The 21,193-nt window shown below is 34.7% G+C and overlaps 1 protein-coding gene across 1 annotated transcript in view; it reads right to left on the bottom strand.

Annotated features, from left to right (window-relative positions):
• The window catches only part of LOC122807556 (thrombospondin type-1 domain-containing protein 4-like), a 1,503,485-nt gene that overhangs the window by 899,283 nt on the left and 583,009 nt on the right, over positions 1 to 21,193 (bottom strand). The window contains exon 3 of the mRNA XM_044078471.1: positions 16,964 to 17,036. Coding sequence (XP_043934406.1) covers positions 16,964 to 17,036 — 73 coding nt within the window. The remainder of the gene's footprint in view (positions 1 to 16,963; positions 17,037 to 21,193) is intronic.

Genomic DNA, 21,193 nt, shown 5'->3' with positions numbered 1-21,193 from the left:
ACTAAAAGGAACTAAGCAAGGTTGTCCTCTGTCACCTTTGTTATTTGCATTGTCAGTAGAACCATTTGCAAATTACATAAGAAATAATAACATAAATAGCGTTATGGTTAATTCAAACTATGCTTCTAAAATACAATTATTTGCTGACGATATAATATTAACCATAGGAAATCTAGATTCCTCAATAACACATGGCAATGCAGCTATAGAGCATTTTGAGAGATTTTCCATTTTTAAATTTAACAGCAATAAATCTGAAACATTATTAGTAAATAAAAAAGTAAGTTCTGAATGGAGAAAACATAGTAATTTTAGTTGGGGAAATGACACTCTTAAGTATCTAGGTGTTTATATAAAACCTAATTGGAAAGAAATCATACAAATCAATTATAGAAATGTGTTAGGTATAATCAAAGAATATATAAACAAATGGAATAAAATGTTCTTTACTTTTGAAGAAAAGCTAACATTAATAAAAATGTGTATTCTCCCAAATATTTTGTTCCTTATTCAAACCATAATTATTAGCATAATTATTAGCCCTCCAAAAAATGATAAAACAGCTCAATTCACTTCTAATTAAGTTTTTATGGCTCTCACAAAAACCAAGAATAAAGTATGATTGGCACAATAGAGATTGGGAAAAAGGTGGAATTGCATTCCCAAACTTAGAACTATATGCTGAATCAGTCATTATTCATATCATAAGTAAGTGGTTATGTAACAAATATACTTCAAGCTGGAAAAATTTACACATGAATATTCTACTATCTAATGCTGATGAAGCAATAAACAATGACATTTTTACTGAAAATAACAAATTTTTTTTTAGCGGTGAAAGACTCAGTATATAAAGAAAATAAACATGAGAAGTTACCACATAGTATTAGCTATATACTAAACAATTTTAGGAAATTATAAACAGAAACTGCATAACAAGACATTTTTCAATATTAATGTTCCCAATAGCACTCACGAAGAATTGTCTAGATTCTTTTAATATGAATAAAATAATGGAAATGAAAGGCATTGGACTAAATTACTGGCACCAGTTCCTAAGTACAAATAATATTCATGACACTACCAGCCTTTTAGCAAGATATAACACAAATCAAGATAATTGGTTAAATATTCAAATTTTCAGGGAACATCTAATAAAGGAATTTAAAATGAGCCAAGTGACTAATAATTTATTATAGCCTAAAATAATCTTTCTTTTATGTGAATTAAACTCATCATAATTTAACATGGGTTTCTCTTTATCTAAGATTTACAAGACATTGAGAGCTGACTTAAAACAACCTGAAAACTCTTTATGGGGTTATATAGAAAGTATGAAAAGATTTAATTTTTCTGAAAATGATAAATTATTAACACTCGGGTCAAACAATCATACAACATCATCTCCATATTGGAACATATTTACATGGAAATCTTTACACAGGAGTTTCTTTATTCCACAGAAGATTGCTATAACATCAAATAAAACTAGTCACAATTGTTGGAGATGTGATGAGAGTCTCTGTGCTGATTGGGTACACATGTTCCTTGAATGCAGAGTGATTGTCCCATTTTGGCAGAAATTTAGAGATTTTATGATGGCATTGTGGACTGACAAGTGTATAATAACAGATACACTTTTATTGTTTAATGCTCCAATACCAGATTGTATACCAAAGCCACAAGTGCATCTTCTCTGGTCTCTTTTGGCAATAGCAAGGAAAATTGTCACTTCAAACTGGAAAACCAAAATAAATGTATCTTTTTCTGAATTTATATTATTGGCCAAAACAGTATGTAATAGAGAACTTTTAACTCTTGCCTTTAGAACGGCAAGAATGACACACAAAGTTATCCTGGATGAAACTAAAAAATTTATTAGATAAAATGTAATGATTTCAAACAGAATAGACTAATGTTATGAAAATTATTTTTTTTTGTATATAGTTTTTAATATTTAGTGTTATGTTCATGTATAATTATTTGCATGGTATAAGAAGTTCATGATTTATGAAAATTAATAAAAATAATGTTTAAAAAAAGATGACTGCTGTACATTTAATACATCAGACTGGCATATCAGTCTTGTTTACTGAATATGTTCTTCATGTATTCTGGCAGTGTTGCTATTCCATGATAAATAATTCTAGTATTTTACAGAAAATGTTATTGAACCTTGCCTTATTCAGGAGTATGAGAGTATACAGACTAGTACCACTACTAGTACTCCTACTACTACAGCTACTACTACTTAGAAGTGATGAATAATGTATTAAGAGATAGAAATCTTATAGCACCTCCATTATTTAGTGAATACAATCAATATGAAGAACTAGTTAGAAATATCCCCCCATACTGAGATACGTTACCATATATAATGTTATGACTAGACAAGTGGAAACAGTAATGCGAATAAATTGGTGAATATTAATATCTTTGCCTGAACTGGCTGTCTTACTGGGTGCTATACCTAGATTTGCTTACAGAAATAGCAATAGTCTTACAAGACAGTTATGTTATGAAGATTTTGATGTTAATTTGCTGATTCCAGTAATGCATAAACTTGGTACAGCCCCTTGCTATAATTGTAGTTGTTGTGCAAATATTTGCAATAAACTGTCCTTTCAACATCTAGTAACTAAAGTGATATATGCCATTAGGTATCAGCCTACTTGTAATACAACTGCAATAGTATACTTAGCAACATGTGTAGAATGTGAAGGATTTTATGTAGGAAAATGTTCAAGGTGACTTAGGGACTGCATTATAGAACATAAGTGAGAGATGAGGAGAGGGGTTGCAACCAATGCCTTAGCTAAGCATATGACAGAGAACGATCCATCCCATAGTTTATGTTTAAAGTATTAGAAATAGTGTATAAATGTTTAAGAGAAGGAGATATTAATAATAAGCTAGAAATGGCAGAATACAGATGGATCATTAGGCTGGAGGTGGATAGGCCACCTTGCCTCAATAATATGGTAACCATTAAGCCAGTACTGACTCCTAGACAAAAACAGTATAAATAATAACATTTCCTTCAATTCATGCAGTTATCATATTTTTGCCTATATTTCTGTTTTTATTCTTTTTTACATATATGTACATGAAATTTTTACAACTTATGTATTTAGAAGAAAGAATTTTTATGTGTATGTAAATTGTTAATTATTTAATTGTTTATTTAGTTTCATTGGTTGGCTGTGTCATGTGTTCACTTTGGTTAAGTATAAAATGGGTGCATTTTAAATACTGAAGAAGGGTTATCCCTAAAGCTTTATTTTTGTTAAATAAAGTGAGCGTTTTCATCTAGTTTTTTTTGTTTTATGTTATTTGGAGTTATATATCTAGTGAAGTAAGCTAGAGTTGATTTGTATTCCAAGTATACAAACTAGACCTGTGCCAGCCATTCACAAAGCCACTACTTAGCAACAATGGACTCCATGTGAAATGTAAAAATGTATTTAAAATATATATTACTATTGTTGATATTTAAAATATATATTTATTACATGTAATGAGGTTTTTATTCTCTATATTATATAAATGGGCAGTGTCCAATGGGACAAAACTGATTAACAAAGTAAAACTAATTAAAATGGTAAGTTAGCAAGTTTTGTGATAAAGTGAGACAAAGGCCTAACCGCAACCTGCAACCCAGATGATGTGGATTGATCAGCAGTCCTGATATAGGAGGAGTCATTCTGGAAGGGTAGGAATGAATAGCTGAAGCCAACCTACTCATGCTGTGGAAGTGGAAGCAGCCTGATCCACTGCAGGGCTAGTGCTCACTGGAAGTTGAACATTTACTATACAGCAGTCCAGGCAATGAAGTCTGCAACCACTAAGCTGCACATAAGTAATATCTAGTAATAGGTCTGAGACAGGAAATATTTGCAAGCCTTGTGAGCAGAACTTTGGGACCACTTGCATAACAGGCTATCCTATGGATCCTGGTAGGCCAGAAAAAAAATCTTCTACCCCTTTTTGCTGCCTCTAGCCTTTTAAACCAGTCATCATGGAGTACAGGCACCAGTAATTGATAGACTTCAGGAATTTCCACTGGAATATGTGGGGTACAGCAGCCAGTAAACGAGGAAACAAATGAGCAGGAATCCAGTAGGAAGAGGCTAATGGTAGACATAGTAGCAAAAACAAAATATAAAACAATTAAAATGGAATGTATTAGTTCTTTCCCCCAGCTCTGGGTGATATGGCTGAGCATCTCAATGGTCTCTTTTGGCTGTAAGTTTAATAAGAATCTATGAACTTATAAAGTTAGCTGTGCTTACTACACTTAACTATTCTGGTGGATTAATAGAAATGATAAAGCATTACATGGGCACAAAGCTTACTAGTGTTTATTGTATGAAGGAGATGCAAACAAAATCTAATAATGTGAAAATACAAAAATCATTTTATAAGACTTAATGGCTTGAATTTTTAATTCAGGAATCCTAGAGCTGCAATAATGACAGAGAATGAAATTAAAGCTACACAATGCTATAAAGACAGGAAATAATTGATGTGATGCCCCACCATTGACAACAGAGCCTCAATCCTCATCACTAGTACCAGTGGGGGATGTACATTGGTAGGATGACAAGTACACACACAGTATTTCCAGATGCAGCTCTCTGAATCAAGTGCAATTTCCCTTAAGAGCAGACAGAGACCACAGTCAGTCCATCGCTGCTTTCTACCTCTTTCTCCAAATCTAGAATAAGATGCCCCATTAGCACAGCTATAGAGTTGAGATCTCAGCTGAGTTGCCAAGCCAAGAGCTCCAGCACCCTCTCTGTCCAACCAGTGCTTTGTGTCCCTGCCCAAGTAACTGACACACACACACACTTAGAGGTTTGATTTACACACACACACACACACACACACACACACACACACACACACACACACACACACACACACACACACACACACACACACACACACACTGGGAAAGGCTGGCACAGGTTTACTAGTTATGCCCCCTTCTGCCCAGACTATAAGATAGTTGTTACTGCCATCAGCTAACTCTTTATCAGCTACTTTAAGGCCCTTGACAAAGGGTGTCCAATCTTACTGTGTGTGTTTACTAGCTATGCCCCCTTCTGCACAGACTATAAGATAGTTATTACTGTAATCAGCTAACTCTTTATCAGCTCCTTTAAAGCCCTTGACAAAGGGTGTCTAATCTTACTGTGTAATGTTACTGTTAATACAAATGGTAGTTTGACCAAGAACAAGGCTATCAGGAGTGGCCCACACTGTCACCAAATAGATATGTAAGTACTCTCAGAACTTAAATATGTCTCTACACAGATCAGTCACAATGAAATGTTTAAATATATTTAATAATAAATAATAAAAGGACAAGACAATACTAAATATATATATACAGTGATATCAGAGTTCAAAATCACAGGAAATATTTTAACCAACATTGCAGGACAGTCTCAAATAAATAAAGAAAAATATCTAAGCTAAGCTTTGCTATATTCCTGACTATATCTAAAATAATTACACTGTACCCTAGGACACTTACTTCAGAGCAAGCAAGGCAGATGTGATGAGTGGGTCTTCCTGCTGATGTTGTTAGGTCAAAGAAAAATACAGAATCCTCAGTCTCTCTCAGAGAGTTCTTAAATTAATATCTCAAATATTACTACTGGTATGGCTTGCAGAATTACATAATTTTTTGTCATCTGATTCTATCCCAGGTGAAAAACAACCATTGATGCAGCTGGTAGCATTTAGCATTTGCCTGTGAAAATACATACACAAGAGCTTTTCTTCAAATCTTGGTACTTGCTGGAAGTCATAAAACAATAAAACACTTGCAAGACAATACAGAGAACCTCTAGTTCTAGACATCGTGTCTATTACGAGACTAAAACTAAAAGATAACATCCTTTTATTACATGGTCATAAAGTAATTTTAATTTTCAGCTATTTTTCTGAAGTTAACCTCTATTGTTCCAGTCACCATTGTTAAAATATATAAATTTAAACAGTTACAATAGTGCAGGTACATTTCTGTTCTAATCTAGCAGGGTACACTGTGGTTACATTTTTAAGCTCAGTATTTCACAAACTTTTCAGCACACCCTTCTGTACCAGCAGTTTGATATATACATAACACACAGTTCTTATACTTTTGTAACACAAGCATATGAATCATGCTGATATTCACAAATGAAATATAATTATCTACAAAATTCCAGATAGCTGGGCTGGCAGTACCTCATTTCATGACAGCTATCACTAATGAAATTACATCTGAATCCATACACTTATCATAGACTTCCTCTGTGATATCATTTACTGATTATTCAACCTTTTAAAGGATATAGAAAGACTGATTAGAAATAGCACTCACATAATTTTATGGAAAAATCCATACCCTTTATATTTTAATGGAGGATAAATAATTCTATGTTTCTTGCTACAAATACATTCTCAGTTTCAAAGTACGTTTTGTAATTAATTAAAGGATATGTTAAAGAGGAAAAAAGTAATACTAAATATACAGTTTAATTTGGGTAATATATAATTCTCGATCATAGGATGGGTAAGGCCTATCTCTAACCAAATGAGCTAGGTTAATTCAAGCACAAAAGGGGAAACTGGCCAGGCTTATAGGGGCACACAATTGAAGCTACCCTAGTGCTTATCTATGAACTTATGAACCTATAAAGTTGCTATCATGTTGATATAAAAAGTCTATAAAGGTGATTTTAATTTATTTTTCTCAAACAGAATGTCAAGTCAGGGATAAACAACTTAAGGGATCACTTGAACCACCAATCAATCAATCAGCAAAACTCCAATACAATAAAGCAGAATTACATTTTTGTTTTGCTCAGCTGAATATGGTACATGTTGAAGGAATGTGTCTGACACGTTTTCTGAGGTATTTGGAAAAGGGGATATTCATGCTCATCAAATAAATATTATTTACTTTTGAGCAATTACAAAACAGTAATATATTGTTGGTGAGAGATTGGCACTAGTCAAAAGGATTTTCTCCCAGTAGTATTTTGTCATTATTTTCAAACAAAATTAATTTACTTTGCTTTGCTATTCTCAGCATAACGCATACATTATCATTAGAATATGGCCTACTTCATTTTGATGCTGTAGTCCATTACTTTTACAAAATGATTTCCTTTATATCATTTGTCCATATAACAGCATGTTTAGAAGTATTAACATGACAGAAATGAAATCAATACTATATTAACAATGAAGAACACGTACACCCCCCATCTGCTGAATCTGAAGTTAATACATAAGTCTAACCAAAGTACAGCTACCAAAAATTGTTTAAAAAGATGTCAACTTTGGTATGACATACAGAGGACATGATTACATTAGCCAAGTGAAATATCTGAAATCATAATACAAGTAAGTATTTCATTTAAATGAAAACAATGAAATAAACAGATACCTGATTTAAAAAAAAACTTACTGGTGCTACTTGAACATACTTTACAAAGAAGTGACACACATATTGGACAAGAAATTATGTTATGTTCTTAATGTAGCATTAATTATTTTCAATGACAGATTTCAAACAGATTCCAAACGAGTATTTAATGATATCTCACTTGCTTGAAACTGCATATAACAGAAACTCTTACAAATAGAATGCAATACAATCTTAATTTGTAAGATATCTACTTTAAAAGTGCTATTCTCTATACTTGAACAAATTCTCTTATATTCAGTTACAAATTGGAACCACCCAAAACTATTAACTTGACTAAATTTATTTCAACACTGAGCCAGCTGTTTCCTTAAATGATTTCAAATCGTATAGTAATTAATGCATACTTTCTGATTATATGGCATTTCTATGCACAAATGCAAATGAGACTGGTCAGAAGAATAAACAACCACGTTACCAAAGAAGCATCCAAAAGAATAATCGGCAACATAATACACAATAGATTATTTTTAATAACAAAAAGCACAACAAGAAAGAAAAACTCTGACTTTTCTGTATGTATTGAACCGAGGAACCTCTTCATTATCTCTGGACATACCTCTTCAGTGTATCTCATTACGAGAAACATTCCTCATTTTGTGAGACAATGTTCTAAACTGAAAGCAGCTGTCACACATTCAATCTTAATGATACTGAATCATATTAATTCTCAAAAAAAAAAAAGATCTTTTAGTAAGTACAAAGTACATTTTAGCCATTCTGTGAGCTTCCTTGTTAAGGTTGTTATAAAGTCAATAGTAAGTGTTCCACATTTTGTTCATTTATTCCACATTATCAGAGGTAGTGTTCCACATTTTGGAGATGGAAGGTTGAGAGCTATCTCATCAGACCAGGGTCAGTGTTTTCCTTTCCTTTTGAGTAGTTGATAAAATACTAGGTTCATGGTCTGTACTCCAATGGGTGCTTGTGTGTTTTAATGTCATAAATATGTTGCATTGCCCATTCTCTCTGTTTCCAGATTATTCTGCCTACATAAAATGCAATACATTTACCACACACAGCTAAATAAACTGCATTCATTGTGTCAGATGCTATTGCATACAGATTGCCTGTCTCAGAGTAACCTCTTTCTAACTAGAGCAATACCAGAATCTGTATATTGTCATATTTAAGCAAGTGTGTTGGATGTGCCACATTTCAGAGTATTTCACATACCCAATAATTATTTATTGATGGCTGAGGGGCAGAAAATGTTGAGGAAGTTAATAATCTTTTCCCTTCAACTAGACTGTTATCCTGCTATACCCAAACCCCTTTTCTTACAGCATATCCAATCACAATAAATAAATAAATATATGGAATATACCCCCACATTGTATATCATCTGCATTATAAACAAAGATAACATTTATCTGGTCATAAATGGCCACTGAACAATTAAGATCATGGGTGATATTAAGGTATGGCAGATTATTTGATGTGCATTTTTTTTAAACTTTATGACAAACAGCAACAGCAGCTAAACTATAACAAATATAAAAATATTAAAAATACTACTACTGACACTGAAATCTCTCTCCTGAACCAAAAATTAACTTTAGTATAACCTCAGCTAACAAAGCAATGATAGAGCTGATTCCACATACTAAACTCTTAGAAGTCCTCAAAGATGAAACATGAAATTTGACATACATTTTTCAAACAGCAGTGAAAAAAAATCTCCTTTACCAAGCCAAGCCCTTTTCACTGACAAGCCTAGAGTTGCACTTGTTAAATAATAACTACTTCTTACTTTATTGTATACCTTGCCTATCCTCACAAACTTGCAATCAACACAGAAAAAAAAGTTAGAGCAGTGCTACAATAAAACAGCAAAATTTGCTGTGAATTTCCCTTATAGAACTCACCACTGCATAGCCCTGCAAAAAATTAACTTGACAGAACTCTTTCACAAGCTTCAATACTTACAGCTTATCATAATGTATAATATATTGCACTATCCAGAAAAAAGTCCCATCCTGCATGCCATGATTTCTTTACATTTGTTTACCGGTAAAGTCTGACTGGGATAGAGCCCATTTTCAGCAGAGGACTGGGGAGAAATGCTCCAGATACATGTCTTTGGAATGTGGGAGGAAACCAGAGCACTCGGAGGAAACCCATGCAAATGCAGAGAGGAAATTCAAACTTTGCACAGAAGGCACCCCACCCAGGAATTGAACCGGAGAACCTCTTGCTGTGAGGAGACGATGCTAACCACTGTACTGGCCTTTATTCCCCAGTAACAGCACTCTGTTCTAAAAGAAAAAGTCAACTTACAATTATTAAAACATAGACACTGCTGGAAATATTCTTTTCGCAAAATATGTTTCCAAAATATGGAATGACCTACCATCTATACTCAAACAGATCTAGAGCACACACATTTTTAAACTAAAAGTTAAGCATTTCATAAAAGAATCTTGGCTCTCTGCTAATGTTTTTCACTAGGATGACATGATTGCCCATTTTATCATCCATTTCCCCTATCTCTAGAAGAACATACTCTCCTGAGCAGATCTCTATCCCCACTTTCCTCTACTCACTCTCCCTTCCCTTATACCCTTACTGCCCTCTAGCATATTTCTCTAGACAGGATAGCTATCACTCTTTCTGAGCCCTCTATTATAATTTCTATTTTCTACCACTTACTTTCTTACTACATGCATCTCAAACTACCTGGTTCAAGGCATCTAGCTTGTAGATTTGTCCACTAACCCAACTATACCAAATTACCATATGCACTTCAGATGTTTCCTCACAAGAAAACCAATGATAGACTACCATCTTATATCTGTCCCTTTGTCTGCTATATCACTAGTAGTAGGAACTGCTGATGATGTCATTTATAAGCTGCATGTCTCAGGCATGTCTTTCATTTAATTCAGTACTGATTGTGACTTTTATAAGATGTGTTCTGCACAGCTGATTTTGAATGTGTTATGCATGTCTTTTTATACAGGTCATTACTTATGAATGAATGGCTCCTTATCATTTAGCAAGTTATGACTGTATTTTCTTCTTTGTATTACTATAACTGTTATTTTTTTATTTACTTATATTGTATTATCCTGGAATTACTAGTGAAAGGGGTACGGAGGCAAAGTTCTACAAATGAGATATTACTTGGTGATGGTGATGGCTACCCTACTACAAAAAATGGCTTTTTTTCTTTTTGAGTTGTCACCCCAAATTTCAGAATGCTTCATTGAATTTGAGTTGAATAACATGCATCAAAGCCCAATCAGTGCAATCTTTATGTAACTGTTACTGCATGCATATCAGAATCACATTCATTGGCCAAGCAGATGCACATACAAGGAATTTGATTCCGGTTTAATGACTCTCCAAGTATGACTTACATAAATGGCATGCATACAACAATTAAGAACAAGTAAAAAAATGCAAATATGCATAAACATATACATACACATATGCATTTACATATACATATATTCCTAAACTCAGCAGATCACCTGTAAAAATGCCTTAGGCACACAGAAACATAGGTTCCTAGTAATGGTATTTGTAGAGCTACTAGTCTAGCAAAGAATTAGGAGGTCAAACACGACTGTTTCTTTCATGGCTCAAAAAGCAAGACACTGGTCACCTCAGACTTGCCAGTAGGCTACTGAGCCTAGCTTTCCAGTTCACAATATGGTTGGATATATACCTATCAAAGGGGGCACTATATTAGATGATCGGTTTGTTCAGGGAAGAGTGGACTGGGACAGATTGAAGGATTTCCAGACAAAGGAGGAAACATGGTTGAATAAGACGGAGTTGGTCACATATGTACCTGGGTCTCTTATGACCATATCCCTCAGAAGAGGAGTACCACTTATGATATAGAGGGCAGGATAAGTGTTTTTATCACACCCTACTATGCTGCACTTTCTTATTTATCTTGAGACCACTTTAGTACACAAAGTATGTGCATATTCTAGTCCTTTTTGGAACAGTTTAGTATCAGTAGAGGAGGAGATAACAGTGTTCAGTTCGCAGTCATTAGGAAACCTAGTCAACTCCACTTCTGGAATATTGGATTGGATGCTCCCAAAATAAATCAAAAACAGGAGAGTGTCAAGCACTGATCCTTGTGATACCCCATTAGTTACAATGTTGCCATTAAATTTGTAAGAATGTACTTTACTGTAAATAGTATTAGCACTGTATAATAAAAAATTTAGACTGCCTTGTCCAATTTATATTTACTATGTCGTGCATATCCTTTAAAGGTATTTATGTTAAATACGTCATCTCTTTATAAACCTTGTTAAAATGTCTTTTTCTTGGATCTTTTTTATTTGATTCTCCACTGAAAATGTGCTATGATTGTTCCTCAGTATACAAATGCAACTCTGTCTCTCTCACTCTCTCTCTCTCTCTCTCTATATATATATATATATATATATATATGTGTGTGTGTGTGTGTGTGTGTGTGTGTAGATAAAGGGATGTCTATATATCAGAAAAAAAAAAAAAAAAACAAATAGCAAGTGATCAAATGTAACCGGTCATACACTAGCTGATCAAAAATTACAAAACAGTTAAATAGTTAAAATTTTTTTTTTTTTTTTTGTAAGGGGCAAGGCCCCTTCACCCCCAAAATCCCTTGTTAATTATATATATTGACCCCAAGATCATAACAGACTGAAGAAAGGACAAATTCCTGATACCAACTGTACCAAAATCCAACACAACAAACATGTATTAAGAGGTATGAGAAACTACTTTGGTGTAGGTCTGGCTCCATGGCATAAAGAATAAAGCCTAGACTATAATAAAGATGTCCAGAGCTCCAGTAGCTGCTCAGGCACTGGAGGAGATTAACATGGAAAGAGAATGAATGGCCACTGCTGGATCACTCACACTGGGGTATAGGAATGGCTATACTATTTATTATGTAACCAGAGGCTTGAAGATAAGGAAATGTAGCATACAATCAGGAATGTGGGTTGGTGGTATCCAGCTAATAGTGGTAGGTCTAGCTTTGCACGTGCAGGCATATGCCTGCACAGGGATAGCATAACAGGCTGTCACAGATATGCAAGCATTCATGTCAGCCACCAAAGGTTGGAGGTTAGCAACAAAAATAGGAACACCTTGTCATATTAGCCTGTAACAGCATCTCTGAGGGCTGTCAGTGCTGCGTGGGTGTGGAAATAGTTGGGAGTTGCTTATACTAAGTAAGCATTAAGGCTGCAAGACAGGGTAAATGCTGATAAATTCTTGTGCTATCAATCTAGACACTTAGTAACATAAACTTGATGAGCCATTCAGTGGCTGGCTGACTTCAGGGCATGTTGATGGTATACTGATGGTAGGGTATAACAGCCTTCACATCTACCTTTATGGGTTCATAGGTTCTTAAGCCTAGCAATTTCCCCAAAGGTGGGAATCAAACCCTTACCTTCCATCTGTGAGGTAAACACTTCAATCATTATACCAGCCCCAACCCCCACAACAGTTCCCTCAATTTGGCATTAACATGGGTTAGTGATCTCACTGTCATTGTCATAGAAAAGAATAGGTACAAAACTAACTAGAAGAATGTTGATCATTGGCATGTAAGGAAGCAAAGCCATACAGTGAAAAAATGCTTTGGTGTGATCTTCAACAACTGTAGAATTTACTTACATGTACATGCAAATATGTATGCATGTACTGACAGGTAATTTGTGTCATCATAAATCGTATTTATCTGAACTTGCTTTTCTTGGTGTGGAATGTCTTACCAATACTTAAATGTACTTTTTAACTAATACTGACATTTGGAGCAATGACATACCTTTGGTCGATTTTATTTAAATTTATATTTACATTTTTTAGTCTTCTATAGCTGGATCATCCATTTTCTACTTGAATACATTTGTTGTTTTTATTAATGCAATTTATTACTTCTTTGTATTCAGTCTTTTGTTTTAAAGTACCTAAAATAAACTGAAGTTCAAGTCACTCAACCCTTTCCAGCTACTTGGGCCTAATGAGAAGTGATAACTACATTGAAAACACTAGACAAACTAATCAAAAGAGTTCTTGTTTAGAAAAATTATATTCTTCATTCGGGAAGCCAATAAACAATTTAACTATAATCAAGTAATATAAGGATGTATTATTTTGGAAAAAAATTAGAGTTAGACATTTGGAAGCATTAAAATTATATTATTTTTGTGAAATTGTGAGAAATCAAAAGTATAAGACTCTTTTATTACAATACCAACATACAGAAGAACAGACCATCCAACCACTCATTCACAATAAGGGAGAAGGAAAGAAAGAAATCAATCAAGTACAATGACTTATACTGAGTGTTAAGAAATAAATGGCAGCAAGTCAAAAAGACATTCTTAAAATACCGAATTAGTACTGCAAAAAACAAGGAAATGGCTTGATTATTTAATACAACGTTGGATTTCACAAATATGTTTGAAATTATAGTCAGACTACTACAAATCGTTTAAATATGTTTTTTTTTTTATACAGGCCAATTTTTATACTTACTTCATAGCAAATCACAAAAACATTGTTTATTTTGGTACTTTTCCATTAAACCCCTACCAGTTCGCGCTGCTGTATTGTGACGGTGTTTCTGTACCGGAGACAAGTGTCAGGGTGAGAAGTACATGTGTGCAAGTGACAAACAAGTTTCTATCTAACGGAAAAGAATGTAAGTCACAGATTTGTGCATTCATGAAGGTTTGATGTGTATTGCCACACATCAAGGAGCCGTTAAATCCCTACCAGATTGCGGTGCATGTTTTGCCGGAGTTTCAGTAACGGCACAACTGTCAGGGTGAGAAGTACATGTGTGCAACTGACAAACAACTTGCCATGTAATGGAAAAGTATGTAAGTCACAGATTTGTGCATTCATGAAGGGAGGTTTGATGTGCATTGCCACACATTAAGGAGACAGACAACAGATGTAGCACACTACTGTTGGAAAGACAGTCACACAGTTGAAAGTATTCTGTTTTTGCAGTTCGTGTTTCACTGGCAGCTTATAAATACTTCACCAGAGTACACCAGCTGCCCTTCTAAGTTTTGAAAAAACCATAAAGGATATCAGAAGACTGCAGCAGCTGCTACAACGATTCCCATGAGAAATGCCACCTTACAATTCAGTGCAGCACTGTCTGGGGAGAGATGCTTCTATTTCCCGCGGTAGGTACTGCTACATTTTTTGGGTAAAGTGGACATCTGTAAGGACCACTTGACGAGGAAAGCTGTTCATATCCCACAAATTCCACTTCTTGAATAATTTACTCTTCTCAGCCAGAATCACTGAAAAGCTTTGAAACATTTATCCCTGTTGTGGCATGAGCTACAGCCCGCCCTAACTGAAAAGAAGCAAGTTAGGTGCAATCCTTTAGAAGACAGGATGCAGCTCAAAGAAAAAAACTATTCTCCTTCTTCAAAGCACTACTGTGAAAAATGGTTGTCCTTACAACTGGAACTGTAGTAGTACATAGCATTACAGAAGACAGAAGCAATGCAAATTCTGTGGATACAATGCAAACATCAGAATTTGTGTTTCTGCATATTTAGTACATTGGCAGTTAATGTAGCTCAGAAAACTATTCCAAGAATAATCACAAATATTTTATGTGGCTAGTGTGACAAAACATTCTAATTTTGCAAATTCTGTAATTAGAGTCTACCAGAAATATTTTCAGCTGCACATTTTGATTCGGAATGACAATCAAACAAAAATGCAAGTACAAGGACAAAAATGCAAGCACAAGAGTAAAAATGTTTTAGATATATATATATATATATATATATATATATATATATATATATATATATATATATATATATAGATCTAGGACTGTTGAACGAAAGCTCAACAGTCCGAATCCAATATCACCGAACACACTTTAACGAAAGTGCTTTTACCAAAAAAGCACTTTTGTTAAAGTGCGTAAAAAAAAAAAAAAAGTGTTTATGCAGAGGAGCTATGCCCCCTGCACCTCCCATATGGGGAGGCTGTGCCCCCCACACCCCCCCCTACTTTAATATTCTCACTCAGAGAATGTACTACAGTGGGGAAAAGGAAAAAATTCCCTTACCCGCACCATAGTATGATCTCCACAACAGTCATTCCCCCACAACTCCCTCTGGCTGCAGGCATACACATGCGAAAGTGCTTTTTCAGTTAAAAGCACTTTCGCATAAGTATGCCCGGCCATTAAGCTTCAGTGAAAAGTACCATCGAGCATTAGTCCTAGACCCATATATATATATACATATATATATATATATATATATATATATATATATATATATATATATATATATATACTGTAAGAAGCCAGAGGTTAGTGTTTTATTATAGTTTTCTTTGATCTGTGTCTGTTTTTTTTAAAAAATAACTGTAATATATAGTTTGAGAAACAATGATAATTAAATAATAAAAATAAATTGGCTAAATCGTATTTAGTAAAGTAAAATAAACTGATGTATAAATACCTGTTGTCTCTGTAATTAATTAAGTGGAGCTTTTCTCCCCGGGCCTCCACTGAAAATGGACCTTGTCCAGTTGGACCATCCCAGTTAACAAATGTAAAATAAACTAAAATAAAATAAATAAATAAAAAATAGTTTCCACAGTGTCTGAAATGTTCTATTCAGAAATAGTCTATCTTCTTCTTCTTTTTCATGGTTAGGGGTCGACACAGCGGAACACCTGTCCGCTTATGATTGGCAGTGGAGTTTTACGGTGTCGAGTTGCCAGCCCGGTGCCCAACCTTCCACAGAAGGCACACACATGCACATACTCACACCTAGGGCCAATTTAGAGTGTCCAATCCACCTACAGAATGTCTTTGGGATGTGGGAGGAAACCGGAGTACCCAGAGGAAACCCACGCAACCACAGGGAGGACATGCAGGCTCCGCACTGAAGGCACCCCAGCCGAAGATTGAACCGGAGAACCTCTTGCTGTGAGGCGACAACACTAACCGCTGCACCACCGTGGCCATCCTATTCAGAAATAGTCTATAAACATTGTAAAGTTTATCAGTAATCATCTCCATTATGAAAGTGATTTCTATCTTTTGGTAGCTGGCATACAAGATAATTTCCATGCAGCAAATATTTTAAGTAAAGTCACACTTCTGCTAGGGTAGCTTCTTAGCAATCATGGAACATATCCAAGACTTATCCCAAATGGTTTTCATAAACTATTATGAAGTGGGAAAACTCATTTCAAAACCACCATTCTTTCTAATTCAGGAATACAAAAAAATGGAGGAAATGTGCCTGCTACAACCATGTCATTTACAAAGAGTATTACATGATAAAGCACAGAAGTCTGATAAATGGAGGAAATATGCCTGCTACAACCATGTCATTTACAAAGAGTATTACATGATAAAGCATAGAAGTCTGATGAGTCCCATTAGGCATGTAAAAATGCATTCTGTATCACATCACAACATAAAATACAGTCACTTGTTACTTTAAAGCCTACCTTTCTGTGTTCAGCAGACAACTGGGGAGCAACAAGCTGAAATCCTAGCAGAGTTACAGATACGACAAACAGACTGCAAAATAAAGAATACAAATTACTTTTTAGATGCAAGCAGCCTGGTAGGACTTTAATAGCACATATAGGTATTCATTAACTGAATGATGAACAGATACAGGACCCAATCAATGAATCAAAGACCATCAGTATTGTAGCTAGGTATAACAATAACATTCTTTGTATACAAATTATACTATTTCTAAGCAAGACGTCTATACTGTTGTGTGGGTATTTGATCCCTTGCATCCAGCACAGAGTACATGCACTAAAACAGCATATAAAACTGACTATAATCTTAATTTACATATGTCTAATATATGTATAATAAAGTGCAGGAGATAACATATTTGTCATTGGTAAAATGGGAAATAAGAAATAAAGTGTCACATAATATATCCACCCCATTAGAGCCCAGAGTAACTGATGCCATACCTTGTTATACAATAGATAGTCATCTCCATAATATAGTAGAATGTTCACACCTAATTTTACAATGAGAAGGCACCATCTGATTAGCATATCCATTAACGTTTTTTTACTGCATTTTATATAAACATTTGACTCCATTCTCTATACATTTTGAAATTGTGGATATATTGCCAAAGAACTTCCATTTCAGACTCTGACTAATCTCAAGGCTGTTAATGCATTACATTGGGCCCGATTCTACAGGACTTGCTCTCGGTGCAAGTGATTGCTTATACTGAGTATATGCTGAGAGTAGGTGTTTTGGAATCTGTCTCCTGGTGTAAGCCTGTTTATAAACAGGCCTTACACAGAAGCAAATCACTTACACTGAGAGCAAGTTTTTTAGGAATCAGGGCAGACTTGCACTGAGAGTAACTCTTTTGGAATCTAGCCCTTTGTCCTAGGGAAAACGTGGATGTATTCAGATACTCATAAACACAGAAGTTACATTTATCAGACATAACCATATACTCCAGAGCTGTCCCTCAAAGACTTGCCTCATTTTTTTCTTTGATTGTACATCATCAAGGGTATCACTAAAACATAAAAATGCAGGTAAGTCCCTTTTCATCCCTTCTTCAGTTCTTATGCCTGTCCATAAACTCCTGTTTTTCAGTCTGAGTTATCATGAGAGTTGTTTTACAAGTGAGGGGTCCAAATGGAGATAAGATACAGTCAGCAAGGAAAGGAGAGTAGTATTGGTGGAATTGAATTCAACCTCAAGTCTTGGGGAGTACCCACAGGAGGTGGACCCCATTTTTTTAAAAAAAATCTCACCAAGATGACACTCATACATAGACTGTATTTCATATAGCATATTTCACGGACAGAAGTAGGTTAAAAAACAAAAAAGATAACTGGTTGTTCAACTCCCACTATAAAAAAGTGTCCAATACTGGTAGGCACACTGGTGCCAGAAATGGAAAAAATGACAGTGTAGAATCCTCAAGACAGACAGAAACATTCCTACAATGGGGCTAGGCCAAGCTCAGGGGGTGGATGGCCCCCTGTTGTAGAAGGAAGTAGCAGTCCACAAAAATCACAATAACTGACTGGTTAAAAAAGATCTATAAAGGTGATAAAGTGGACTATTGAGGATAAGAAGGAAAGTATATATTTTTACAGAATTTTCAGACAGAGAATATACAAAAACATTAAGAGACAAATTAGAGGAAAGAATAATACTTGCACAAGAAAAACAGTCAAAACCTTCAATGCAAATTTGTGTTCATTAATACAACAGATTTATGAAAAACATTATATAGATGAAGAAACATTGGGTTGTTTGGAAAAAGTGACTGAAGAAGTGCAAAAATATAAAGAACAAAATCTACAGATTTCTGATAGGTATCAAAAAACAACATGGACATGGGGAAGAGATAGATCTAATATGGTGTAATATTTAGACAAAAGAGAAAGCCAAATTAATCAATACAAAAAAGCAGCCCCAAAGATATTTGAAGAGAAATACAGACAAAAGCATCCAGATATGCAAAATTTCACAATACAAAAAATAAGATCACAAAGAGAAAAAGCAGAAAATATTAGCAATGGAGAAGTTAAAGAAATAGAAACTAAGGTTATGGATTACCTGTGAAATGAAGGATTTAGTGTAGAAAATCTAACTCTAATAACACCACAGCAGGATCCCCAAATTAAGGAGAAAACAGTGGAGTGGGAAACATCTGATCAGCTGCCATATGAAGATACTTTGGAGCCTTCCATAAGAAGCCAGTACAGAAGTTCAGTTGGAGTTGCATAGCAAGGAAAGGAACAGGAAACTGTGGCAACTCTGATGTAGTCAATGTTGTGGAGTGATAGGGCAGTGAGTTCCCATATGAAAGAGGAACAGATGACACAGGATGAAACTAAAGAAAATGTGCTACAGGAAGATGCTCTGGAACGTTCTGTAGAATGCCTACAGGAAATGGAGAACAAAGAATGTGCCCTCAGTTTAGAAAAAAATTATCTGAGAGAAGAGTTGATTGATTTAATAGAAATTAAAAAAAGAGAAATGAGTGGTATTAAAACTTTGCTGATGAGCTCATTCACAATAATTCCAAAAAAATCATGAAAACCATCCATTATGAGGATCACTTGTCTGTGATGAATAAAGGCTTGTTGCTTTGTAGCACTACCTGGTTTTCTTGATTTTGGGGAATTATTGTGACTGAGCTCATCACCGAAGTTTTAACACCACTAGTTTCTCTATTTTTATTTTCCTCAACACTTGTGGTGGTGAGGTTGGAATGAGACAGATTCTTATTCTTGTTAATTTTTGATTAAATAGAAATGGACAGACATATTAAGATCAATGAAAGAAATAGACTACAGAAATACAATAAAACCCAAAAAGTTAGAAGTTTGATAAAACAAATGAACACAGTAATTAGGGCTGTTCTTAGAAATTCATGTGATAACAGAAGTGTATAGGATATATTTGTGTGCAATTAAGGTAATAACACAAAGTTTTAACACAACAACATAGGGCAGTAAGGGGAAGGAAGAAGAGGAATAAACTGCCATCATGGCAGTATCAAATGGAGACCCACTGTTAGAAGAATACAGAAAAGGTAACAGATCAACAAAAATACTCAAAAGATGGGCATCGTACAAGGAATGCGCAGTATCAGAACATCTATTATGCATTATTGCAAATAATAAACTAAAAATATCAGCACTAGCAGAAAAACTTAGAAGATATGCAGATAAATATAAAGGAAAAGTACAAAATAAGCAATTTAATGATGACCCAAAAAAAGGTAATACAGAATTGGAAAATAAGACAAAAGGAACTGAAACACCACCAAAAAAAAAGATACATTTTGGAGAAATATCTATGAAGATCCTGTGGAACATAACAAAGATGCTGAATGGACAGAACCGGTAAAAGAAAGAATAAGAAGTTCAAATGAATGGGATATAAAATGGGATGAAGTAATGGCCAGGGAAATTGAAACAAAGTTAAGAAAAGCCCCTAACTGGACTCCAGACCCAAAATGCAACTTTTGGCTAAAAGTATTAACATCTTTTCATAAATATTTAGCCATGAGGAAGAACATTTTATATGTGCACTCCAAACAGACGCCAACCTGGTTAACAACAGGAAAAACAATACTCCTCCTTAAGATCGAACCTACAAGCTATCCTCAAAACTATAGACCGATAATATGCCTTCCAATAATGCATAAACTATACAATGGAATTGTTGCCAACAGTTTATTGTCCTTTTGAAGAAAATTTATCATGGCAATAGAACAAAAGGGCAACAAAAGAAAGTCATATGGAACAAAGGATCATTTGTAGTTAAATAAAGTCATAATGGAGAAGTACATAAAGGGGAAGAATTGAAGTGTGGCATGGATAGATTACAAAAAAAGCATTTAACAGAATCCCACATTCATGGATAAAAGAGTGCTTAAAAATATATGATACACCCTACATGGATCTATTACTTTACAGCCACTATGAAGCAGTGGCAAACGATTTTACAATTAAGCCATGATAAAAGACAAATTATTATTCCAGGGATAAAAATTCAAAGGGGGTATTCCAGGGTGACTCTTTGTCATTGCTACTCTTTTGTCTTGCCTTTAACCCATTAAGCCGCCTACTTAACTAGTTAGGGCACAGCTGAAACTTGGCTCCCAGAAAACAACAAGGTGTAAACACTTCTCATCTTCTTTTTGTGGATGATTTAAAACT

Source organism: Protopterus annectens, chromosome 7.part1 (genome assembly GCF_019279795.1).
Source record: "Protopterus annectens isolate FY-2018-M chromosome 7.part1, PAN1.0, whole genome shotgun sequence".
Lineage (NCBI taxonomy): Eukaryota > Metazoa > Chordata > Ceratodontiformes > Protopteridae > Protopterus > Protopterus annectens.
This window is presented reverse-complemented; position numbering and strand designations above follow the sequence as displayed.